Genomic DNA, 27,580 nt, shown 5'->3' with positions numbered 1-27,580 from the left:
AGATTGGCTTCCATTTCTGTTATTAACTCGCAATTGATTTCAGTATATAAATTAGTGGTACTCCACCTTGAAGAGAGGGAGAGCTACTTCAGCAGTGAATGGCATCACAGAGGGAGAAAAAATAATCCCCTCACTATATCATGCTCTGCAAATGTGATGGTTGTGCATCACAATGTGCTGATATATCACAATTTAAAAAAAAGTGTAATCCACTGCCAGGATGTAGCACCTCCGTTATTTTCTGCTCTTCTGCAGTGCCATTTGACACAATCCGTAGATCATCTTTCTTGCCCTTAGCACACCCTCTTTCAGCCTCCTTTTTTCAGGCTCTGGGTGGGGGAAAAAAAAAGAGAAGAAAGTTATTTCTCTTCATAACAGTGAGAGAGATTTGATCCAGTATGGTTTTTGGTACTGTATTTTTACAGGAACAGCTGTCCAGACCTGTAATACTGAAGGCAAATGGTCTGCTGCTTGAGATGGTATAATGAGCCCTGTGGACCAATGCCCTCTTACTTTGGTTCACACAATTTCATTGGTGTGCTGGGGGTTATATAACTAAATTAAGAGCAATTGGATGCCATGCATGCATGTTATATTACTAGATACCACTTCACACTAGGAAGTGTCATAGCTGGCAAGTTTCTGGCCTGGCTCAAAGGTCACCTCATGTGGTGCGATGTGACACATACAAATAGTGAATTCTGACTCCGCTATATGAACCCTGTATTGAGGCTAGTCCATTTTCAAATGATGCTGCTGGTGATCACACGCAGCACAAAATACAGTCCTTCACCAAAGCAATAAACAAGAGCTCCTGTTAACCATTTTTCAGAGTAACAGCCGTGTTATTCGCAAAAAGAAAAGGAGTACTTGTGGCACCTTAGAGACTAACCAATTTATTTGAGCATAAGCTTTCGTGAGCTACAGTTTCTAGGTCACCACAGAACTGTATCATGTACGTGGGGGTGGAGGGGCAGAAGGAGTTTCTAGGTCACCACAGAACTGTATCATGTTCGTGGGGGTGGAGAGGCAGAAGGAGTTTCTAGGTCACCACAGAACTGTATCATGTTCATGGGGGTGGAGGGGCAGAAGGTAGCTCACGAAAGCTCATGCTCAGATAAATTGGTTAGTCTCTAAGGTGCCACAAGTCCTCCTGTTCTTTTTGTTAACCATTTTGTGAATTTAGTTGCTTGGTAGTTGTAGTAGTGTGTAGATTGCCACTGGTTTGGGTAAAATTAAAGAGGAAGATAAAATAGCTAAAATTGACTCATGGAGGCCAGGTTCTGTCATCTTCGCCCCTTGTCGAATAGTACCTTACACTGCAAATAATCCCATTGATTTTGATGATAATTAGGGCCCTACCAAATTCACACCCATGAAAAGTGTCACGGACCGTGAAATATAGTCTCCCCCGTGCAATCTGGCTATTGTAGGGGGGTTGCAATATAGCCACCCTTACTTCTGCGCTGCCTTCAGAGCTGGGTGGCCGGAGAGCAGTGGCTGCTGGATGGGCGGGCACCCAGCTCTGAAGGCAGTGCTGCCATCAGCAGCAGCGCAGAAGTGAGGGTGGCATGGTATGGGGGGGTATCATTTTTTGGGGGTGTAGGGCCAGCCGTATGGTTGGGCACTGTGGTTGCTCCAGCCACACACACACACAGCCAGCCCAAGGCCCCTTTAACTTCTGAGCATTGGGGAGGAGCAGGGTTAGGGGCACCCTGGCCAGAGGCTCCTACCATGCGCCAGACTCTAGCTGCTAGTCTTGGCCAGGCTGTGGAGGGACAGGACTTCCTTTTCCTCTGCATTGGCCACTCCCAGGGCTGGGTCAGACCCACCTCTGGTGCTGGCATAGAAGTAAGGGTGACAATACCATGCCATGCCACCTTCACTTCTGCGCTGCTCCCTTCAGAGCTGGCCTCACAGCCAGCAGTCACCACTCTCTAGCTGCCAGTAGCAGTGCAGAAGTAAGGGTGGCAATACTGTGAACTCCTATAATAGCCTTGCAACTCCCCTAAAAACCCCTTTTTGGGTCAGGACCCCCACAGTTACAACACCATAAAATTGCAGATTTAAATATCTGAAACCGTGAAATTTAAGATTTTTGAAATCCTATGACTGTGAAATTTACCAAAATGGACCGTGAATTTGGTAGGGCCCTAATGATAATAATAGTATATAATACTTTTCATTTGTAAATCTCCAAAATAGGCAAGTATCATTATCCCCATTTTATAGATAAGGAAATTGGGGCACAAAGAGGCAAAGTGTTTTGCCCAAAGTCAGCCAGCAGGTCAGAGATAGAGTGGGAAATAGAATACAATTCTCCTGAGTCCCTGTCCATGGCCACTCTCCTCTTTGATTTCATTGGCACTGCACGTGGAGTAACAGCCACCTTTAGGAGGCCATACTGTTACTCCTAGTAGCAGCCAGCTGTCCCAAGGCTTGGCTTCTCCTCGCTCCACAGTTTTTGTTTTTTAAAAAGCGTCTATATTATAGATTCCAAGGCTAGAGTGGACCTCTGTGATCATATAGTCTGACCTTCTGTACAACACAGGCCTTAGAACGTCCCCAGCATAACTCCTAGAGCGTATCACTTAAAAAAAATCAATCCTGACTTAAAAATTTTCAGAGATGGAGAATCCACCATGACCCTTGGAAAGTTGTTCCAATAGTTAATTACTGTCACTGTTAAAAATGTACACCTTATTTCTAGTCTGAATTTGTCTAGCTGCAGTTTCCATCTGTTTGATCATGTTATACCTTTCTCTGCTAGATTGAAAAGCCCACTATTACATATTTGCTCTCCATGCGTGAGGATCTGTGCAAGAATGATACCAGCTACTAGGACATGGCAGTCTGGCCTGGTTGTCAGGATGGTGTTCAGGAGCCAGAGGGCAACGTGCAAGTCTGAGACTAGGAGTCCGAGCTGGAAGTTGGAGCCATGGTCAGACAGGAAACAGGAGTAGGGTGACCAGACAGCAAGTGTGAAAAATTGGGACGGGGTGGGGGGTAATAGGAGCCTATATAAGAAAAAGCCCCAAATATCGGGACTGTCCCTGTAAAATTGGGACATCTGGTCACCCTAAACAGGAGCCAAAGGTCAGCGCTGAGTTGGGAGCCAAAGAGCCGCAGTCTAGGGTCGGAGCCAGGGCAGGCAGAAACCATGGCAACAGGATTCAGGGACTGGAATAAGGCCAAGGGCAGGAGCTAGAAAGAGGCCCCAGCCCCACCCCAGAACCCCCAGGCGGAGCCCTCACCCCCCCAAGTCCCTGCCCCCAGCCCAGAGTCCGCACTTCCAGCCAGAGGCCTCACTCCATCCCACACCCCAACCCTCTGCCCATCCCAGTGAAAATGAGCAAGAGGGCGGGCGAGAATGAGCAACTGAAGGAGTGGGGATGGAGTGAGCAGGGTGCAGGGCCTCAGAGAAGGGGTGGGGCAGGGGCTGGGGCAAGGGTGTTCAGTTTTCTGCATTCAGAAAGTTGCCAACCCTAAGCCTATCACTTAAGAGATCTTGTCTAATTATTTATTCATTCTCATAGCTCTTCTCTGAACCATCTCCAATTTATCAACATCCTTCTTGAATTGTGGACACCAGAACTGGACACAGTATTCCAATAGTGGTGGCACTAGTGTCAAATACAAAGGTTAATTAACTTCTCTTGAGATTCCCCTGTTTATGCCTCCCAGGATCGCATTAGCCCTTTTGGCCACAGTGCTGCCCTGGGAGCTCATAGTCAGCTGATTATCCATGATGCCCAAATCTTTTTCAGAGTCACTGCTTCCCAGAATAGCATCCCCCATCCTGTAAGTATGGCCTATATTCTTTGTTCCTACATGTATACACTGTCATATTAAAATAAACATTGGTTGCTTGTGCCTAGCTTATTCAAGTGATACAAATTGCTCTGTATCAGTGACCTGTACTCTATTTACTATGCTTACAGTTTTTGTATCACCTGCAAAGTTTGTTTTCTTCCAAATCAATAATAAAAATTTAAAATATCATTCGGCCAAGAATCAATCCCTGCAGGACCCCACTTAAAACACATGTTTAATGATACTTTGTTTACAATTATATGTTGAGACCTCTCAGTTAGCCAACTTTTCAGCCATTAAATATGTGCCATGTTAATTTTATGGCTTTCTAGTTTCTTAATCAAATTGTCAGGTGATGTAAGACATGTGACTTGACAGAAGTCTAAGTTTATTGCAGCAATAATATTAACTTTATCAACCAAACTTCTTATCTCTCTCAAAAAAAGATATCAAGTAAGTTTGACAGGATCCATTTTCCATCACCCATACTGACTGACATTAATTTTATTGCCCTTCCCTAATTCTTTATTAATTGAGTCCTATGTCAGCCACTCACTTATCTTGCCCCTGATCGATGTCAGACTGACAGGCCTATAATTACTTGGATCATTGCATTTACACTAGTAAAATATTGGTAGAAGATTAGCTTTCTTTTGGAAGATTAGCTTTCTTCCAGTCTTTTGGAACTTTTCTGGTGTACAAGGACTTACTGAAAATCAGCATTAATGGTCCAGTGCGCTCCTCGGTCAGCTCTTTTAAAACTCTTAGATGCAAGTTATTTGGACCTGCTCATTTAGAAATGTCTTACTTTAATATCTCCTGTTTACCATTCTCCTAAGAAACTAGTGGAAGGGAAAGGGTGCTGTCCTATGATATGACTAGAACAGAAAAATGTATTGAACACTTCTGCTTTTTCTGCATTATTATTGACAATTCTACCATTTCTATCTAATAATGGACAAGTACCATTTAGCATTCTTTTTGTTTGTAATAAACTTAAAAGAACTTATTTCCCCTCTCTCTCCCTTACCTTACTTTGCTTCCCATATCAATTTTCAACAATTACTAGCTTCTGATTAATATACTATCAATTTCATTTGTTATATTTTTGTATATCTGCTTTCACTTCCCCTCCATACCAGGTTGTTTTTTTAACCAATATGGCCTTCTTCCTGATGGAACTGTGGCTTTTGGAGCATCTATTAATGTGTTCTGAAACCAGTCCCAGTTGTCATTCACATTTTTCTGATTAAATTCTTTCTCCCAGCTGATTTGGCTTTCCTCCCCAAATGTCTGTCGTTATCACCAGTTCACCTCCAACAACTGTAGCTCTAACATAGATAAGGACTGAAGAAGACCAGTATTCAAAGAAGACCAATATCCAATTGGAACTACAAGGCAAATTTAGCCAGGTGGAATGAAATCACTTAAATTTGAATTTAATGAGGACATGGAGGCTAATTCTACTATTTTGTGCAAGATCCAATTGGATCTTTAATTACCACAGTTAGGCAGGATCTTGGCTTTACTTGCATGCAGGATTTTTAAAAGAACTGGCAAAGGAATTCTCTGGATCATTACCGTCAATTTTTAATAAGTCTTGGAACCCTAGGGAAGTTCCAGAGGACTGGAGGAAAGCTAATGTTCCAATATTTAAAAGGTGCATATGAGATATCATTAATGCTAATCAACACAGATTTATGGAAAATAGATCCTATCAAATTAATTTGATATCTTTTTTTAAAAAAGAGATTACAAGTTTAATGTAGAATGCAACATTTTCATTAAAAAACTATAATGATAGAAAATCAGCAATGCTCCCAGCCAGCAGCCACCACCTTCAGGCCCCCCAGCACTGAAGGTAACGCCACCACCAGCACAGAAGTAAGGACATCAGTACTGCAGCCCCCCTACAATAACCTTGCGACCCCCCCCACCACTTTTTTGGGTAGGACACTACAATTACAACAGCATGAAAATGCAGATTTAAATAACTGAAATCATGGCATTTATGATTTTTAAAATCCTATGATCATGAAATTCACCAGAATGGACTGTGAATTTGGTAGGGCCCTAGTTATACAGAAGGTCAAACTAGGTGGTCCTTTCTGTCTTTATAATCTATGAATCTGCTTCTCAGTCATCCGTGTGCCAAAATTAATCTACTTAGGCATTATTTAAAAAGACAACTGTAGCAGAGCGAGACCCACCGCTGTGGCACCTCCTGCTGGTTGTCCTGGTAATTAGCTCATGTCCAGCTCCAGAGCGCCCTCTGTTGGCCGGTATCTCGCCTGCTGCTGGCCCCAAGTCCCTCCCGGACCCTGGTGCCCTTTACCTCAAGGTTCTGCCCCAGCAGTACCCCCACGCTCTGGGTCTCCCCTGCCAGGGGAACCCCCAACCCTCTAAATCCACATTGCTTCAGTGGCTACTGGCAGTCATCAGCTAGCCCCCGCTCATTGGGGCAGACTGCAGTCTGTAATGGCCACTCATCATTGGCAAGGGTTTAGGGCCTGCTGCCTTTGCCTATCCTCGGGCTGCCCCTCTGCAGCCCCAGTACCTTTTGTAGGCCTTCAACAAGGCCTGCAGCCTGGGGTTTACCAGGCTGGAGCTCCCTAGCTCCCTTTGCCCTTCCCGAGCACTGCCCTACTTCAGGTACCTTGCTCCCAGGCAGCTAGGTCCTTCTCTCTCTACTGCTAGAGAGAGACTCCTCTGCCTTCTGGCCCTGGAGCTCTTTTATAGGGCCAGCTGGGCCCTGATTTGGTTGGCCCCAGCTGTGGCTGCTTCCCCAATTAGCCTAGCTTTTCCCAGCTGCAGCCCTCTCCAGAGCTGCTTTCAACCCCTGTTCTGCAGGAGTGGGGCAGCCGCCCCACTACAACGACATTTTCCAAAAGTTAATGTATAGTGGTATGTGAGATACCTGTTTTGTGAATACGGAATTGCCATGGCATCTCATATTCTATAATGTAATGACTGTTGTCAAATGCTACCTTTTTAAATAGTGAACATAAAATCAGTTATGATGTGGAACATCAAGGTAGCAAACTAAGGTAAAATTGCTTAATGTTCGGTATATAATATGATCTATAGTAAATCTTCCTTGGAAACCATTGTTTTTCAAATAAAGCATGAGTCCTAGATGGGTGATGCAATTTTATTGGGACTTTAAAGTTTCTGGGAGAATAATGACAGGTGGTGGTACCAGATTTTATTTTGTATATAAAATGGAGGGGGAAGGATTGCAGAAAAAGAAGATAAGACTATGTTCAACGTAATCAGGAAAAAATAAACCCTCAAGAAAAATAACAGCTGAGAAACAAGTTCTTTAGGGTCTCCACTTGAGAGAAAACAGACTTTTGAAGAGGTATCTTTTATCTCCCTTAGATTTAGTTTAATCACTAGAAATGGAAAAAGAAGTCTCAATGAATGTTACCCTGGAGCATGCAAACAGTGAGTTTAGGTATATTGCCTATTATGGATCTCCCAGATTATTATTATTATTATTCGTATTGTGCTATAGGTATACAACATGCTTTACAAATTCTTAAGGCATGTTCCCTGCACGGAATTTGTAGTCAAATGTAGAGATACGCAATAGAAAGGATAAATAATTCCTTGAAAGTGTGGGCACAGACATTCCTGGAAATGAGTTTAGTATGAAGTGACTTATAGGGAAGGATGCAGAGGAGAGGCCAAGTGATTGATGTGCTGGAAGACAGAGGGTGTTCCAAGCCGAGAGGATGGGAAAGAAAGATGCACAGTCAAGACTGGGGTGAAACTGAGACACATGGTTAGTTTGTGGTGGGACAGGTATATACATGAATGTGGATCTCTCAAGTCCCGAGCTAGTGCTATTACCTTCAGACCCGCTCTCTTTAAAGTGCTGCCCCTTAAAGCCCCAAAGATTTTGTTGACTTTGCCATCCAGGATTCTGTGTAGGGTGGCTGAATTCTCAAGTCCTGATCTGTTTGCTTTTTGTGCTTTTGGTTTGAAACCCGAACCTACATCTGCATTATAGCTGAGACATTAGATTAGTACCCCAGCTGGAGAGTGTTCAATGGAAATTTTAACAGATGGTTTTGGGTTGCTTTCACGTTTTAGATTTCAAACCTGAGCACATCTGGGTGAATTTTTCTCAGATTATTTGTCAGAGTTTTTGGTGGTATCCAAAATGCTGTGGGAAATTGAGTTCTTAGTAACAAACAACTGATCCATCCTTTTCCTGCAACAGCAGATACTTTAAAAAATGTCCTGTAAAGTATTTCAGAGATTTGAAGGTCACAATCATTACATCACTGAAAACTGTGTATGTATAACCCTTACATATACTTCAAAACAAAAGTGCTCCAAGAAAGGCATATGTAAGAGTAATGTAATAAAAAGGGCAGCATACTGCCATCGTAAAACATTTTAGAGTTTAGAACTGTGGTTTGTAAAAGCCAATCATTAGCTGTTTGTTGTCTAATTGATTGGTGGTAAGAGTGATGTCAACATCAATTTAAGGAGAGTGCTGCAGAAACAGCAGCTGATTTTATAAATCTTCCCTGTGCTTTTTGAAAGAGCATCTCTAAGCTTCGGGGTAAAGTCTGAATTTCTTGTACTGCTGCTGGGAAACATGTTTGAAGACATTAAACACAGGCAACGTTGATTGACTGGAAAAGTAAGTCACCCTTAAATCAGAGGGTTATTAAAATAATGAATTAGTTGAGAAAGTCGTGCATCTTTCCTGGGATCCTGAGAGAGGAAACTGGATGTTAATCCAGTTTACATCTGTCGTGTGTAATTTACAGCTGTATGCAAATTTAAGCATGTGGAGGAACTGTTCTAATTATTTTGTTCTGGTGTCAAAGTACAGACAAAATTTTTAAGTCCTACTTACTATTTCTCCCTTGCTTTACCCCTCTGTTGTTTATCTCTGTGAATGTATCACTTACCCTGTAAAGCATTTGGGGATAGTTTTTTCCTGCAGTGCATTATAGAAAAACAGTGCTGCTGTTTCCTATGGCAAATAAATAACACATCTATTGTTAAATCTATGAGTGGGCCAGATTCTGCCTGCGTTGCACCTGTGTACAATCCCCTCATATCAAGCAAAACAAGTGGCTTCTGCCATTACTAGGAAGGAAGGTCAAGTATATGTGACTTTTACTGACCTCCATTGTAGAACCATGGCTCAACAGACAGCAAGAAGGGGGCCTTTACAGCCTGAAAATGTAAGAAAAAAGACAAACGGGAAGGTAGCACTCCAATTTCTTGCACTTCGTCATAGTGATCCAGAAGAGAAATGGCATCATAATGGATGAAGGGGAAAATGAAAAAGCATCCACCAGAAACTACAAAGGAATAATTAGAGAGCAGGATTCAAACCAGCAGAGGAAATAGTAAGCAACACCATGACCTTGCTTCAGGCACTTGGATAAGCCTGATCCCAAACTCAGTGCAGTCAATGGGCGTTTTCAGTGAGTTTAGTGGGCTTTGGATCAGGCCCTTAATGAGAGGAGAGTGATTTGGATTGATTGTTTCTCTCTCTGAGGGTGAGCATGTAAATGTCGCTGAATTCCAGAAATACAAACAAGTAAAAAGACTAACAAAATCTGCAATCCAGTCCAAGCTAACAGAATCTTAAGATCCATTAGAAAAGGGATAGGTAATAAAATGCCATTATATAAATCCATGGTACCCCCACACCTTGAATACTGCATGGGGTTCTGGTCACCCGGTCTCAAAAAAAGTATACTAGAATTGGAAAAGGGATAGAGTAGGGCAACAAAGATGATTCGGGGCATAGAACAGTTTTGATACGAGGAGAGATTAAAAAGGCGGGGATTGTTCAGTTTAGGAAAGAGATGAATAAGGGGGGATATGACAGAGGTCTATACAATCATGAATGAACATAAGAACAGCCATACTGGATCAGATGAGAGGTCCATCTAGCCCAGTAATCTGTCTTCCAACAGTGGCCAATGCCAGCTGCCCACAGGGAATGACCAGAACAGGTCATCACCAAGTGATCCATTCCCTGTCACCCATTCCCAGCTGCTGGCAAACAGAGGCTAGGGACACGATCTCTGCCCACCCTCAGTAATAGCCATTGATGGACCCATGCTCCATAAATTTATCTAGTTCTTTTTTGAACCCTGTTGTAGTCTTGGCCTTCACAACATCCTCTGGCAAAGAGTTCCACAGGTTGACTGTGCATTGTGTGAAGAAAGTGTGTGCATTGTTTTAAACCTGCTGCCTATTGATTTCATTTGGTGACCCCTAGTTCATGTGTTAGGAGGAGGAGTAAATAACACTTACCAGTCATAATTTTATAGACCTCTATCATATCCCCCTTAGTTGTCTCTTTTACATGCTGAAACGTCCCAATTTTATTACTCTCTCCTCATACGGAAGAGTGTATTCCTTGCAGAGATATCCCTCCAACCCAGACAATAGCATTGTTTACATGTATTTCATGTGTTTCGTGAATGCTACGCACCAGGATGAAAGCACACTGATGTCAAAGACAATGGGCAGAATTTGGTCCAGTGAGTTTATTTTTGTTTTCACAAAGGTATTTTCAACTGTTTCCAATATAACATATTTGTAGCTGATAAGCTTTATTCAAAGAACCCCTGCAGGGGTTGCAACTTTTTTTTCCAAATGGAGTAAACATGGGGGTTTTTTGATGGTTGGTTGTTTTTATTCACTTTGATCTGAAAAAAAAATCTGAATAAATTTTGCTCAAACGTTCAGGGGAAAAAAATCACCAGCAGACGGAGACCAAATCTACAAAATTTCAGCCCAGGAGGAAAAAGTGTTGAAATGTTGGGTAAGAAACTCAGGGAGAGCAAATAAATCCTTTTGCAACCTTAACTATGGTTGTTGCCATAGCCTCTGCTATAATAATACCTCAGAATACTAGTGCTCAGATACCACTCTGATGGGGTGGTGTAAAAACCTAACTACACAGAGAGACAGAGCCACTCTACAGTGTAAATCTTCAATGGCATGCAGCGTGAACCATGGATTTAATTAGTATATCGGGAAATATATAGGGAAATGAGAACTATCCTGTTCGTCCATCTTCAGGCTACCGGCCTTGGGTTACCACTCTCCCTGTCTCCTGGAGCAGGTGCACAAAAATAGGTGGAGTGCTGGCTCGGCCTTCCATTGTGCTGTCCAGTGCAGCTAAACTGTTGGGGTGATGGTATTTTGCCAGTGGTATAGGAGCAAGAGGGATGCATGGAGGGAATAAGTCTGATGCACAATGCTTCCTGGGGCTACTGCTGGCATGGTTGAGCTAATTTACCACCCCTTGCTCAGGACGGTGCCTACTGGCACAATCTAGCTTTAAAGCTACATTACAGTGCAGGTTGCCCAGAAACAATTTATATATGGATTGTAAGTTCCTTGGGACTGCCTTCTTGTATTGTTTGTATGGTGCCTAGTGCAACAGGGTCTTGGTCTATGATTGGATTCTCTAGGTGCTACTGCAATACAAATAATGTTATAACCAGTGAGTTCATGGTTAAGCTTATTAGAATAATGTAGTTAGGTTCAAGGATTCCTGAGTATGTTTAAATTTAGTTTTCAGTATTTCATAAAATACACTCTGGGTCTGATTTTGCTACTACTGCTCATGTTGAGTAGTACTTTACGGCACAATTAGTCCCTCTGATTGAAATGGCAATACTCATGGAGTAAGGATGGCAGAATTGGGCCTTCTGATCTCATTAAACAAAGGCTGATGGGCTTGAGAGCAGAAGAATTATCCCTGGAGTGGGGTTGTAAAACTAGTAAAAATTATGAAAACAAAATGCCCTTGTCTGGATTGGAGGAGGAGATCCGTAGTAGAGGCTTTCTCTGTCTAGCGTTTGTCACTGGATATAAAATTAATGGATTGTTTGTTTTACTCTTCATTTATGGAAGTTTTGCTATATTTAGAAAATCCAGTAACATGTGTGCCCACACACAGTGAGTGAGAGAACTAATCAATCTATGGTATCAATCATTCTACCCCTCTCAGTATTTCAAGCAAGAAGCTGGTGCCTCCTGAACTCTGCTGATTTGAATCCTGCCTCTCTAACCATTCCTTGTTTATTTCAAATGGAGATTTCATACCTCTCTTTGTCCACCATAAAGTGCCACAGAACTGTGTCTTTGTCCTGGCTAAATCCTCTTTTTATGCATATATTTTTTTCCCTTTGTGACATCTTATTTCTGTGTTCATCTATGATTATATGTGTGCTCGTCCTTCCTCAATTTGCTGTCTCATCTTCCACAAGGATCCTATATATTATAGATGCTATATAAAAGAATATGCATAATTATTATTGCTGAGATTTTCAAAGGAGTTTTAGGGAGTTGGGTGCCCATACCCAACTGAATTTTAGTAGGCTGCAGGCACCTAATTCCCTTTGATTTCTTTGAATATCTCTGTCTCAGAAGTTATCACCTCATTATTTATTACCGTTAAGTGTAAAATTCTTCTAATGGCTTGCTTGGGATGCCCTGGAGTCTGGAGGCTTCTTCAGCGGTTCTTAAAACTGAATGTTTCCTCTCTCTAATTGATCCCCAACCAAACTATGTATGTGTGATAACAAGTCAGAATTCAGGTGCTGGGCCCAGGTTCAGGAATTCAAACAAACAAACAAACATGGGGGGGAAATAGAAAAGGAAAAAAAGCCAGTTTCCAGCTTGTGTAAAGTGTCATGGCTCCACTTACATCGGCAAACCTATGCTAATTTATATAAGCTGAGGAGCTGGCCTAAGACTTTTTCATTACGAGATTTCAAGTTATTATGAAATGTTTACACATGCACAAGGAAAGCTCACATTAAATAATATAAAATACTGTCTTAAATAAGAATTACAACAATTCAACACCTGATGCTCTGATTTCATTTGCAAAAGACTTAAGGTATGTCTACACTACGAAATTAGATTGAATTTATAGAAGTCGTTTTTTTAGAAATCGTTTTTATATATTCGAGTGTGTGTGTCCCCACAGAAAATGCTCTAAGTGCATTAAGTGCATTAACTCGGCGGAGTGCTTCCACAGTACTGAGGCAAGCGTCGACTTCCGGAGTGTTGCACTGTGGGTAGCTATCCCACAGTTCCTGCAGTCTCCGCTGCCCATTGGAATTCTGGGTTGAGATCCCAATGCCTGATGGGGCTAAAACATTATTGCGGGTGGTTCTGGGTACATATCGTCAGGCCCCCGTTTCCTCCCTCCCTCCGTGAAAGCACCAGCAGACAATCGTTTCGCGCCTTTTTTCTTGAGTTACCTGTGTAGACGCCATACCATGGCAAGCATGGAGCCCACTCAGCTCACCGTCACCGTATGTCTCCTGGGTGCTGGCAGACGTGGTACTGCATTGCTACAGAGCAGCAGCAACCCATTGCCTTGTGGCAGCAGACGGTATAGTATCGTCATGTCCGAGGCGCTCCTGGCCACATCGGCCAGGAGCACCTGGGCAGACATGGGTGCAGGGACTACATTAGAAGTGACTTGACCAGGTCATTGTCTTTAGTCCTGCAGTCAGTCCTATTGAACCATCTTATGGTGAGCAGGCAGGCGATACGGATTGCTAGCAGTCCTATTGTACCATCTTCTGCCGGGCAGCCATGAGATGTGGATGGCTTGCAGTCCTTCTGCACCGTCTGCTGCCAGCCAAACATGTAAAAGATAGATGGAGTGGATCAAAACAAGAAATAGACCAGATTTGTTTTGTACTCATTTGCTTCCCCCTCTCCCCCCAGGGGACTCATTCCTCTAGGTCACACTGCAGTCACTCACAGAGAAGGTGCAGCAAGGTAAATCTAGCCATGTATCAATCAGAGGCCAGACCAACCTGCTTGTTCCAATAACAATTATTTAGGTGCACCATTTCTTATTGGAACCCTCCATGAAGTCCTGCCTGAAATACTCCTTGATGTAAAGCCACCCCCTTTGTTGATTTTAATTCCCTGTAAGCCAACCCTGTAAGCCATGTCGTCAGTCGCCCCTCCCTCCATCAGAGCAAAGGCAGACAATCGTTCCGCGCCTTTTTTCTGTGCGGACGCCATACCAAGGCAAGCCACAGGCATTATCCAGCAGTATATGCAGCACCAGAACCTGGCAGAGCGATACCGGGCGAGGAGGCAATGTCAGCGCGGTCACGTGAGTGATCAGGACATGGACACAGATTTCTCTGAAAGCATGGGCCCTGCCAATGCATGCATCATGGTGCTAATGGGGCAGGTTCATGTGGTGGAACGCCGATTCTGGGCTCAGGAAACAAGCACAGACTGGTGGGACTGCATAGTGTTGCAGGTCTGGGATAATTCCCAGTGGCTGCGAAACTTTCGCATGCGTAAAGGCACTTTCATGGAACTTTGTGACTTGCTTTCCCCTGCCCTGAAGGGCATAAATACCAAGATGAGATCAGCCCTCACAGTTAAGAAGTGAGTGGCGATAGCCATGTGGAAGCTTGCAACACCAGACAGCTACCGGTCAGTTGGGAATCAATTTGGAGTGGGCAAATCTACTGTGGGGGCTGCTGTGATGCAAATAGCCCACGCAATCAAAGATCTGCTGATATCAAGGCTAGTGACCCTGGGAAATGTGCAGATCATGATGGATGGCTTTGCTGCAATGGGATTCCCTAACTGTGGTGGGGTCATAGACGGAACCCATATCCCTATCTTGGCACCGGAGCACCAAGCCGGCGAGTACATAAACCGCAAGGGATACTTTTCAATAGTGCTGCAAGCTCTGGTGGATCACAAGGGACGTTTCACCAACATCAACGTGGGATGGCCGGGAAAGGTACATGACGCTCGCATCTTCAGGAACTCTGGTCTGTTTCAAAAGCTGCAGGAAGGAACTTTATTCCCAGACCAGAAAATAACCACTGGGGATGTTGAAATGCCTATAGTTATCCTTGGGGACCCAGCCTATCCCTTAATGCCATGGCTCATTGTCATAAATATAAAGGGAAGGGTAAACCCCTTTGAAATCCCTCCTGGCCAGGGGAAAGCTCCTCTCACCTGTAAAGGGTTAAGAAGGTAAAGGTAACCTCGCTGGCACCTGACCAAAATGACCAATGAGGAGACAAGATACTTTCAAAAGCTGGGAGGAGGGAGACAAACAAAGGGTTTGTGTCTGTCTGTGTGCTGCTCTTGCCAGAGACAGAACAGGAATGGAGTCTTAGAACTTTTAGTAAGTAATCTAGCTAGGTATGTGTTAGATTATGATTTCTTTAAATGGCTGAGAAAAGAATTGTGCTGAATAGAATAACTATTTCTGTCTGTATATCTTTTTTGTAACTTAAGGTTTTGCCTAGAGGGGTTCTCTATGTTTTTGAATCTAATTACCCTGTAAGATATCTACATCCTGATTTTACAGGGGGGATTTCTTTATTTCTATTTACTTCTATTTTTTATTAAAAGTCTTCTTGTAAAAACTGAATGCTTTTTCATTGTTCTCAGATCCAAGGGTTTGGGTCTGTGGTCACCTATGCAAATTGGTGAGGCTTTTTATCCAACATTTCCCAGGAAAGGGGGGGTGCAAGTGTTGGGAGGATTGTTCATTGTTCTTAAGATCCAAGGGTCTGGGTCTGTAGTCACCTAGGCAAATTGGTGAGGCTTTTTACTAAACCTTGTCCAGGAAGTGGGGTGCAAGGTTTTGGGAAGTATTTTGTGGGGACAGACGCGTCCAAACAGCTCTTCCCCAGTAACCAGTAATTGTTTGGTGGTGGTAGCGGCCATTCCAAGGATAACGGGTGTAATATTTTGTACCTTGGGGAAGTTTTGACCTAAGCTGGTAAAGATAAGCTTAGGAGGTTTTTCATGCAGGTCCCCACATCTGTACCCTAGAGTTCAGAGTGGGGGAGGAACCTTGACATGGTGGCACAGTGGTGGGATTAACCTGAAATCATTTGAGATCCAGTTGAGATTTTTTGAACTAGAAATACAGAGTTTAAAAAGGAAATTTTTTTTTCTTTGGAAAGAAAGTCCAGAAAGCAGCTTTGAAACTTTGGCCAAGCAGAGACAAAAGGGGATTATCTTGTGAATTGCAGGTTTTTTTGCCTGGAGGCAGGGTACTTAACTCCTGCAGGGAAATTCACAGTCTTCCAACCCATTGGTTTTTTTTTTTTTTTTTTCTTTTCTTCCTAAAAGTAAATAGGGGGTGTGTGTTCTACCCATTTGCTTTTTCTTTGGGCTGGGTAAGCAGGTTTCCAAGCAGTTGGAGGTTTTTTGCTTTAATTTGGGCCCAGAGCAGAGACAAGGGAATTGTCTTTTTCTGTAGGCTGACAATCACTATCAGAGAATAGGTATTCTATTGCAGCACAGCAAAATTTTACAGCCAAGTTTTGTTTGTTTATTTCTAAACCTCGGGTGTAAAGTTAGTTAAAAACAGAGAGGTTAGAATGACCAAATCCTCAGCTCGACTACAGCTCGAATTAGCCAAATTTCAGGCTGAGGAAAGACAAAGGGAACATGAAAGACAGATAGAACTCATGCAGCTGAAGAAGGAACAAGAAAGGGAGGCAGCGAGAGAAGCAGAACAACACCAAGCAGCTGCTCACAGGAGAGCTATGGAAGCGAGGGACAAAGAACTGGAGGAGAAGGAAAAAGAGAGGAAGTATGTGGAGGAGATGGAGAAGATAAAGGCTCAGCAGAATATCCCAACAAACCCTAGTAATCCTTCTCCAAGTACCACTTCCCATCCCAGAAAGTTCCCCACCTACAAGGCAGGCGATGATACTGAGGCCTTCCTAGAAAACTTCGAAAGGGCCTGCCTTGGGTACAACATCTCTACTGACCAATACATGGTAGAGCTGAGGCCGCAGCTCAGTGGACCCTTAGCTGAGGTGGCAGCTGAAATGCCTAAAGAACACATGAACAAGTATGAACTGTTTAAATCCAAGGCAAGAGTCAGAATGGGGATAACACCCGAGCAGTCTCGTCGGAGGTTCAGAGCCCTAAGGTGGAAACCAGACATGTCATTTACCCGACATGCCTACCACATTGTGAAACATTGGGATGCCTGGATATCAGGAGCAAGTGTTGAATCTCCAGTAAATTTGCCCTTCCTAATGCAAATGGAACAATTCTTAGAGGGTGTTCCTGAGGAAATAGAAAGATACATCCTAGATGGGAAACCCAAAACTGTAATTGAGGCAGGAGAGATTGGAGCCAGATGGGTGGAGGTGGCAGAGAAGAAGAAAACTGGTCGCAGTTGGAGCGGAGACCAGAAGGGACCACCCCAGACCACACCCTATTACGGGGGGCCGCCCAAAGCCCCACCTACCTCCCAAAGAACCCTCCAGACCCCTTATCGTCCCACCACCCCGTTCTCCAGCAACCCTCCTCGCCCCAGTGACCCGTCAGCTGGACGATGTTTTAAGTGTAACGAGCTGGGGCATGTAAAGGCCAACTGCCCCAAGAACCCCAACAGATTACAGTTCATTGCACCGGAATCACACCAGAGGTCCACAGGCCCAGATACCTCCCAGATACCCTTGGAGCGGAGGGAAACTGTGAGTGTGGGCGGGAAGAAGGTCACCGCGTGGAGGGACACCGGAGCACAAGTGTCAGCTATCCATGCTTCCTTAGTGGACCCCAATTTAATCAACCCAGAGATCCAAGTGACGATTCAACCCTTCAAGTCCAACTCTTTCAATTTGCCTACAGCCAAGTTGCCTGTCCAGTACAAGGGCTGGTCAGGAATGTGGACTTTTGCAGTCTATGATGATTATCCCATCCCCATGCTGTTGGGGGAGGACTTGGCCAATCATGTGAAGCAGGCCAAGAGGGTGGGAATGGTCACCCGCAGCCAGGCTAAACAAGCCGTGAGGCCTAGCTCTGTTCCGGAAACTTCTATCAGGACCCAGTCAGAGGTGATGGACCCGGACCCCAGGCCAATGTCTGCAACAGCAGTAGTGGATCCAGTCCCAGAGACCCAGACGGAACCAGTCCTAGAACCGGAACCAGCCGAACAACCAACACCAGACCCCGTGTCAGCACTGAATCCAGTACTTGCAACCTCAACACCAGAAGGCCCCACCGAACCTGAACTGGCAGCAGCCGATAACCCTACACAAGAGGCTCAGCCGGAGCCTGAATCCCAACATAGTGCACCAGCGGAGAGCGGTTCACAGTCAACAGAAACAGCTCCATCCCCTATATCGCTTCCAGAGGGACCAAGCCTAGGTCCACAATCCCATGAGGAACTGATGTCTCCAGCATCAAGGGAACAGTTCCAGACCGAACAGGAAGCAGATGAAAGCCTCCAGAGAGCTTGGACGGCGGCACGGAGCAACCCACCGCCTCTCAGCTCTTCTAATCGATCCAGGTTTGTTGTAGAAAGAGGACTTTTATACAAGGAAACTCTTTCTGGTGGACACCAGGAAGACTGGCATCCTCAGAGACAGTTGGTAGTTCCAACTAAATACCGGGCCAAGCTCTTGAGCTTAGCCCATGATCACCCTAGTGGCCATGCTGGGGTGAACAGGACCAAAGACCGTTTGGGGGGGTCATTCCACTGGGAGGGAATGGGCAAGGATGTTTCTACCTATGTCCAGTCTTGTGAGGTGTGCCAAAGAGTGGGAAAACCCCAAGACCAGGTCAAAGCCCCTCTCCAGCCACTCCCCATCATTGAAGTTCCATTTCAGCGAGTAGCTGTGGATATTCTGGGTCCTTTTCCGAAAAAGACACCCAGAGGAAAGCAGTACATACTGACTTTCATGGATTTTGCCACCCGATGGCCGGAAGCAGTAGCTCTAAGCAACACCAGGGCTAAAGGTGTGTGCCAGGCACTAGCAGACATTTTTGCCAGGGTAGGTTGGCCCTCCGACATCCTCACAGATGCAGGGACTAATTTCCTGGCAGGAACTATGAAAAACCTTTGGGAAGCTCATGGGGTAAATCACTTGGTTGCCACTCCTTACCATCATCAAACAAATGGCATGGTGGAGAAGTTTAATGGAACTTTGGGGGCCATGATACGTAAATTCGTAAATGAGCACTCCAATGATTGGGACCTAGTATTGCAGCAGTTGCTCTTTGCCTACAGAGCTGTACCACATCCCAGTTTAGGGTTTTCCCCATTTGAACTTGTATATGGCCGTGAGGTTAAGGGGCCATTGCAGTTGGTGAAGCAGCAATGGGAGGGATTTACACCTTCTCCAGGAACTAACATTCTGGACTTTGTAACCAACCTACAAAACACCCTCCGAACCTCTTTAGCCCTTGCTAAACAAAACTTACAGGATGCTCAAAAAGAGCAAAAAGCCTGGTATGATAAACATGCCAGAGAGCGTTCCTTCAAAGTAGGAGACCAGGTCATGGTCTTAAAGGCGCTCCAGGCCCATAAAATGGAAGCATCGTGGGAAGGGCCATTCACGGTCCAGGAGCGCCTGGGAGCTGTTAATTATCTCATAGCATTCCCCACCTCCAACCGGAAGCCTAAGGTGTACCATATTAATTCTCTAAAGCCCTTTTATTCCAGAGAATTAAAGGTTTGTCAGTTTACAGCCCAGGGAGAAGACGACGCTGAGTGGCCTGAAGGTGTTTACTACGAAGGGAAATGTGCTGGTGGTGTGGAAGAGGTGAACCTCTCCATGACCCTTGGGCGTATGCAGCGACAGCAGATCCAGGAGCTGTGCACTAGCTACGCGCCAACGTTCTCAGCCACCCCAGGACTGACTGAACGGGCATACCACTCCATTGACACAGGTAATGCTCACCCAATTAGGGTCCAACCTTACCGGGTGTCTCCTCAAGCTAAAACTGCTATAGAACGGGAGATCCAGGATATGTTACAGATGGGGGTAATCCGCCCCTCTGAAAGTGCATGGGCATCTCCAGTGGTTCTAGTTCCCAAACCAGATGGGGAAATACGTTTTTGCGTGGACTACCGTAAGCTAAATGCTGTAACTCGCCCAGACAACTATCCAATGCCACGCACAGATGAACTATTAGAGAAACTGGGACGGGCCCAGTTCATCTCTACCTTGGACTTAACCAAGGGGTACTGGCAGGTACCGCTAGACGAATCTGCCAAGGAAAGGTCAGCCTTCATCACACATCTCGGGCTGTATGAATTTAATGTACTCCCTTTCGGGCTGCGAAATGCACCCGCCACTTTCCAAAGACTTGTAGATGGTCTCCTAGCGGGATTAGGAGAATATGCAGTCGCCTACCTTGACAATGTGGCCATATTTTCGGATTCCTGGGCAGACCACCTGGAACATCTACAAAAAGTCCTTGAGCGCATAAGGGAGGCAGGACTAACTGTTAAGGCTAAGAAGTGTCAAATAGGCCTAAACAGAGTGACTTACCTTGGACACCAGGTGGGTCAAGGAACTATCAGCCCCCTACAGGCTAAAGTGGATGCTATCCAAAAGTGGCCTGTCCCAAAGTCAAAGAAACAGGTTCAATCCTTCTTAGGCTTGGCCGGTTATTACAGACGATTTGTACCGCACTACAGCCAAATCGCTGCCCCACTGACAGACCTAACCAAAAAGAAACAGCCAAATGCTGTTCAGTGGACCGGAAAGTGTCAGAAGGCCTTTAACAAGCTTAAAGCGACACTCATGTCTGACCCTGTACTAAGGGCCCCAGACTTTGACAAACCGTTCCTAGTAACCACAGATGCGTCCGAGCGTGGTGTGGGAGCAGTTTTAATGCAGAAAGGACCTGATCAAGAATTCCACCCTGTAGTGTTTCTCAGCAAAAAACTGTCTGAGAGGGAAAGCAACTGGTCAGTCACTGAAAAAGAATGTTATGCCATTGTCTACGCTCTGGAAAAGCTACGCCCATATGTTTGGGGACGGCGTTTCCACCTGCAAACCGACCATGCTGCACTGAAGTGGCTTCACACCGTCAAAGAAACTAACAAAAAACTTCTTCGGTGGAGTTTAGCTCTCCAAGATTTTGATTTCGACATCCAACACATCTCAGGAGCTTCTAACAAAGTGGCTGATGCACTCTCCCGTGAAAGTTTCCCAGAATCAACTAGTTAAAATCGTCCTTGAGATGTGGAAAATATTGTTAGTCTTTATGTACTTGGTAGTATATTTAGAGATGCATGTGTCTTATTAACTCTGTTTTCCTAGAGCTCCAGGAAGAAATCCCAGCCAGTGTTTCACCCTAGCTGAGATTTGGGGGGCGTGTCATAAATATAAAGGGAAGGGTAAACCCCTTTGAAATCCCTCCTGGCCAGGGGAAAGCTCCTCTCACCTGTAAAGGGTTAAGAAGCTAAAGGTAACCTCGCTGGCACCTGACCAAAATGACCAATGAGGAGACAAGATACTTTCAAAAGCTGGGAGGAGGGAGACAAACAAAGGGTTTGTGTCTGTCTGTGTGCTGCTCTTGCCAGAGACAGAACAGGAATGGAGTCTTAGAACTTTTAGTAAGTAATCTAGCTAGGTATGTGTTAGATTATGATTTCTTTAAATGGCTGAGAAAAGAATTGTGCTGAATAGAATAACTATTTCTGTCTGTATATCTTTTTTGTAACTTAAGGTTTTGCCTAGAGGGGTTCTCTATGTTTTTGAATCTAATTACCCTGTAAGATATCTACATCCTGATTTTACAGGGGGGATTTCTTTATTTCTATTTACTTCTATTTTTTATTAAAAGTCTTCTTGTAAAAACTGAATGCTTTTTCATTGTTCTCAGATCCAAGGGTTTGGGTCTGTGGTCACCTATGCAAATTGGTGAGGCTTTTTATCCAACATTTCCCAGGAAAGGGGGGGTGCAAGTGTTGGGAGGATTGTTCATTGTTCTTAAGATCCAAGGGTCTGGGTCTGTAGTCACCTAGGCAAATTGGTGAGGCTTTTTACTAAACCTTGTCCAGGAAGTGGGGTGCAAGGTTTTGGGAAGTATTTTGTGGGGACAGACGCGTCCAAACAGCTCTTCCCCAGTAACCAGTAATTGTTTGGTGGTGGTAGCGGCCATTCCAAGGATAACGGGTGTAATATTTTGTACCTTGGGGAAGTTTTGACCTAAGCTGGTAAAGATAAGCTTAGGAGGTTTTTCATGCAGGTCCCCACATCTGTACCCTAGAGTTCAGAGTGGGGGAGGAACCTTGACACTCATATATACTCACATATACAGGCAGCCTGGACAATAGTCAGGAGCTGTTCAACTACAGGCTGAGCAAGTGCAGAATGGTGGTAGAATGTGCATTTGGAGGTTTAAAGGCGCGCTGGCGCAGTTTACTGACTCGCTTAGACCTCAGCGAAACCAATATTCCCACTGTTATTACTGCTTGCTGTGCGCTCCACAATATCTGTGAGAGTAAGAGGGAGATGTTTATGGCTGGGTGGGAGGTTGAGGCAAATCGCCTGGCTGCTGCTTACGCGCAGCCAGACACCAGGGTGGTTAGAAGAGCACAGGAGGGCGCGGTACGCATCAGAGAAGCTTTGAAAACCAGTTTCATGACTGGCCAGGCTACTGTGTGAACGTTCTGTTTGTTTCTCCTTGATGAAACCCCCCGCCCCTTGGTTCACTCTACTTCCCTGTAAGCTAACCACCCTCCCCTCCTCCCTTCGATCACCGCTTGCAGAGGCAATAAAGTCATTATTGCTTTATGTTCATGCATTCTTTATTCATTCATCACACAAATAGGGGGATGACTACCAAGGTAGCCCAGGAGGGGTGGTGGAGGAGGGAAGGAAAATGCCACACAGCACTTTAAAAGTTTACAACTTTAAAATTTATTAAATGCCAGCCTTCTGTTTTTTGGGCAATCCTCTGTGGTGGAGTGGCTGGTTGGCCGGAGGCCCCCCCCACCGCGTTCTTGGGCGTCTGAGTGAGGAGGCTATGGAACTTGGGGAGAAGGGCGGTTGGTTACACAGGGGCTGTAGTGGCAGTCTGTGCTCCTGCTGCCTTTCCTGCAGCTCAACCATACACTGGAGCATATTGGTTTGGTCCTCCAGCAGCCTCAGCATTGAATCCTGCCTCCTCTCATCATGCTGCTGCCACATTTGAGCTTCAGCCCTGTCTTCAGCCTGCCACTTACTCTCTTCAGCCCGCCACCTCTCCTCCCGGCCATTTTGTACTTTCCTGCACTCTGACATTATTTGCCTCCACGCATTCATCTGTGCTCGGTCAGTGCGGGAGGACAGCATGAGCTCGGAGAACATTTCATCACGAGTGCGTTTTTTTTTCTTTCTAATCTTCACTAGCCTCTGGGAAGGAAAAGATCCTGTGATCATTGAAACACATGCAGCTGGTGGAGAAAAAAAAAGGGACAGCGGTATTTAAAAAGACACATTTTATAAAACAATGGCTACACTCTTTCAGGGTAAACCTTGCTGTTAACATTACATACATACCACATGTGCTTTCATTACAAGGTCGCATTTTGCCTCCCCCCACCGCGTGGCTACCCCCTCAACCCTCCCCCCTCCCCGTGGCTAACAGCGGGGAACATTTCTGTTCAGCCACAGGCAAACAACCCAGCAGGAACGGGCACCTTTGAGTGTCCCCTGAAGAAAAGCACCCTATTTCAACCAGGTGACCATGAATGATATCTCACTCTCCTGAGGATAACACAGAGAGATAAAGAATGGATGATGTTTGAACGCCAGCAAACATACACTGCAATGCTTTGCTGTACAATGATTCCTGAGTACATGCTACTGGCCTGGAGTGGTAAAGCGTCCTACCATGGAGGACGCAATAAGGCTGCCCTCCCCAGAAACCTTTTGCAAAGGCTTTGGGAGTACATCCAGGAGAACCACGAATGCCAGGGCAAATTAATCCTTTCACATGCTTGCTTTTAAACCATGTATAGTATTTTAAAAGGTACACTCACCAGAGGTCCCTTCTCCGCCTGCCGGGTCCAGGAGGCAGCCTTGGGTGGGTTCGGGGGGTACTGGCTCCAGGTCCAGAGTGAGAAACAGTTCCTGGCTGTCGGGGAAAACCGGTTTCTCCGCTTGCTTGCTGTGAGCTATCTACAACCTCATCATCATCTTCTTCGTCCCCAAAACCTGCTTCCATGTTGCCTCCATCTCCATTGAAGGAGTCAAACAACACGGCTGGGGTAGTGGTGGCTGAACCCCCTAAAATGGCATGCAGCTCATCATAGAAGCGGCATGTTTGGGGCTCTGACCCGGAGCGGCCGTTCGCCTCTCTGGTTTTTTGGTAGGCTTGCCTCAGCTCCTTAAGTTTCACGCGGCACTGCTTCGGGTCCCTGTTATGGCCTCTGTCCTTCATGCCCTGGGAGATTTTGACAAAGGTTTTGGCATTTCGAAAACTGGAACGGAGTTCTGATAGCACGGATTCCTCTCCCCATACAGCGATCAGATCCCGTACCTCCCGTTCAGTCCATGCTGGAGCTCTTTTGCGATTCTGGGACTCCATCATGGTCACCTCTGCTGATGAGCTCTGCATGGTCACCTGCAGCTTGCCATGCTGGCCAAACAGGAAATGAGATTCAAAGGTTCGCGGGCCTTTTCCTGTCTACCTGGCCAGTGCATCTGAGTTGAGAGTGCTGTCCAGAGCGGTCACAATGGAGCACTCTGGGATAGCTCCCGGAGGCCAATACCATCAAATTGTGTCCACAGTACCCCAAATTCAACCCAGCAAGGCCGATTTAAGCACTAATCCACTTGTCAGGGGTGGAGTAAGAAAATCGATTTTAAGAGCCCTTTAAGTCGAAAAAAAGGGCTTCATCGTGTGGACGGGTGCAGGTTTACATCGATTTTAACGCTGCTAAATTCATCCTAAAGTCCTAGTGTAGACCAGGGCATAGAGAACTAGCCAAGTACTCACAGCCAAGTTCTTCAAGTTAAACTCCCTTCTTCTTCTTTTTTTTTTTTTGTCATTCAGATCCCTCTTTCGAACTTGCTTTTGCCATGATGCTACAGAAAATGAACTACAGTTAAGCATCTGGTGCACTGAGAATGCTGCCTGTCATGATGACCAGCACTGTGTCATTGTTTCCTTATGCTCCCCCATCTGTCTGTCTGTGTCTACCGTTTTTCTCTTCTTTTATAGTTACACTGCAAGCGTTTGGAGTCTTTTTGTTCTGTTTGCACAGCACCTCACGCATGACTGGGGCTCCTAAGCACTACCACAATATATGCAATAAATAATGATGATAAAGCAAATCCTACTCAGTGTATGTGTGGCAGCAAATTGAGCCCTTCATGAAATGAAAAAACCAAACAACTCCCCTGAAAACTCTAACTCAGACCAGAGGAAACAGGTCTGAGGTCCACTACTGAGCCCTCAGTTAATTAGAATTAGTTCAGGAAAGGAATAAGTAATCAAAGAAAAGCTTCCACTTTCCAATTAGCAACTTTAGATCATGCATATTTCATGGACCTTTAAAAAAACCAGTAAAAGTGTGGTAGCAGAAATATTAAATGGTGCTAAATTAATTATGGTTTATGGAGCAGAGGAGGTTGGTTGGCATTTACTTTCTTTAAAATGATAGCTACATGTAAAAATTCTGTTTTCATGTATGTACATGTTTTAGCAGATTTGACTGTATCCCTTCCTTCATATGCTGCTTGTTGTCTTAGACCTCAATGCTGCAATGAGTTTAGGTGTAGGGGTCAGTGCAGGATCAGGGACTAAAACTGTAAGCTCCAGGGGGGACCATATCTTCCTATATATTTATACACAGTCTAGCACAAGGGGATCCCCTGATAATGATCATGCCCCAAACCTGCTTCTGGAGTATAGATATTTAATGATAAATGGCATAAAATGTGGTTGAATATCACAAACTTTAATACTAGCAAAGTATTGAATTGCTAAACCTAAGCCCTCTTCCCAAGGTGTTAAATACCACAACCAATAATAAAAGCCCAGCTTTCTCAGTTGGTATCAAAGTCCAAACAAAGTCATCTTCACTTTCAAGGCTGTGGTTTCTTCATTCCCCCAACTGTGTCTTTCTACACACCACAGCCCAAAAAGGCACTCAGCCAACATTCAGAGCCTCATTGGATGGGGATGGGGAAACATTGTTCGGCTCCCTCTTCTTAACATAGACTGCTTCATAAAGATCAACTGACCTTGGTTTTTTTGGCCTGATCAAAAGAGTTGATGAGCAGGCAAAAAAATCTATTGAAGTCAGGAGCAGGGGTGTGGTTTAATTTGGTGGATTAACATTTAGAAGCATGTATTGTGAAATGTCTTACGCTGATGTGGTGTGATGGAGAATCTCTCTCTCCCTTGGCATCAATTAAATAGAAAAGCAGTCCTTCCCTTTAGCTTTTCCACCCTCTGCTTCCTCCTTCTTGGGATCCAAAATATTGTTGGGGTGTTTTACAGTGATTTAAGTGCTGCTGATGGTGGCTTGGTAAGCAGCCATAAACACTGAAGTCTTCAATAGAGCTGCCAAAGGTAGTGCAAGCTTCTCTGCATTGCCTCATCAGTGTGCCCCAACCCTGGCATGAAGAGACCATGTCTAGTTGAGAGAACATAGTTCAGTATCCAGGCTTGTTCATGCCTTGGCTCTTCTGCTGACGAGGGGGTCAGTTAGAGCTGACTATATTATTATTACTGATTTAATATGTACATTATAATAGTTCCCAGAGGAACTGAGGACTGGGGTTCCATTTTGCTAGGCACTCCATAGATGTTTCTCTCTTTCTTATCTTAAAGAAGTGCCACGGCAGACCACTTGAGCACTGAGAACTAAGCTCTTCTTCACTCTTGCCTCTCCCCTCCCCACTGAAAGGTGGTCTGTCCCCCTCTCTCAGAGACCTCTTCTGAAGAAAGTCAACCCCGATCCCCCGGCCATGTTCCTCATTCTTCCTCTTCAGCTGATCAGTTCATCCCAGTGCTTCCCACCACTTCTCTAAACCCATCCTTCTCATCCATGGACGAGTACTCTCTCCTTCCCTGACCTGCCTTTGTCACTCTTGCATGCTGCTCAATGCAGCGACACCGGGGAAAGAATGTGGGTGTTTTTTTCCCCAAGGACATTTTACAGACAAATATTTGTAAGTGTGTATAGAAATAACAGCTGTAACAGATAAAAGAATTTTCAATCTTCTTTTCCAAATTGAACTGTCAATATCTGAACCCCCTACACACCTGCTCTTCTTCCTTATATCTTCACTGAATCAATGGGACTGCATAGATATAAATGAGGACAGAATTTGGCCTGAAAGTTAGAAAAGGAAATGTAGATGTTTTCATTGGAAACCAACCTGAGATGTTTGTTAAACCCAAACTGCTTCAACACAGCTTTTTGCATAGGTCCTGGTTTAACCAGCTGTGTCAAAAACTGATTAACTAGACCCAATGTTATGCTCCTTTACATTTCTTGCTTATTTAATTAGTCACAAAATGCAGTTTCTTTCATTATTTTGACACAAGAAGAAAGCTAGAATACATTAAAGTCAAGTTCAGTCAGCATAAGAGAACCAAAAAAGAGCAATGACAGCACTAGTTTAGGAGGGTTAGGGGGAGAGAAAGGGTGAGAGAGGAAATGAATAAATGCAGTGATGAACTGTATAAACATATTTAGGAAGGTGGAACAAATTGAGTAGAAAGCAGGGGAAATAATGAAGAGCGAAAGCACTGAAGTAGCAAATGGTTCCACGGATCATAAGAAAAGAGACAACGTAGAAAGGGAATGGGAAGGTAGTATGAAGGCACATAGAGTTTCACAAGCAAGAGAAAAGATACTGAGTTGTTACCAAGAAGCATTATAACAAGAAGCAGATGACTTTAAAGGTGGGCCAACTCTGCTCAGACCGAATGGCTGTGCCACTTCTGATAGCCCTTCAAGGTTCTGATGTGAATGGCTATCACTCATCGGAAGCTG

The 27,580-nt window shown here is 44.7% G+C and overlaps 2 protein-coding genes across 24 annotated transcripts in view; one reads left to right on the top strand and one right to left on the bottom strand.

The window, feature by feature from the left end:
- The window catches only part of DLG2 (discs large MAGUK scaffold protein 2), a 1,511,004-nt gene that overhangs the window by 983,417 nt on the left and 500,007 nt on the right, over positions 1-27,580 (top strand). The gene's annotated exons all lie outside the window — the stretch shown is intronic.
- LOC125632705 (myb/SANT-like DNA-binding domain-containing protein 7) lies at positions 22,951-24,211 on the bottom strand. The gene is made up of 2 exons (XM_048841326.2): positions 23,609-24,211; positions 22,951-23,020 (listed from the first exon to the last, which is right to left on the bottom strand). The coding sequence occupies exons 1-2, from the start codon at positions 24,184-24,186 to the stop codon at positions 22,963-22,965; spliced, it is 636 nt and encodes a 211-aa protein (XP_048697283.2). The 5' UTR covers positions 24,187-24,211; the 3' UTR covers positions 22,951-22,962.

Source organism: Caretta caretta, chromosome 1 (assembly GCF_965140235.1).
Source record: "Caretta caretta isolate rCarCar2 chromosome 1, rCarCar1.hap1, whole genome shotgun sequence".
NCBI lineage: Eukaryota > Metazoa > Chordata > Testudines > Cheloniidae > Caretta > Caretta caretta.
This window is presented reverse-complemented; position numbering and strand designations above follow the sequence as displayed.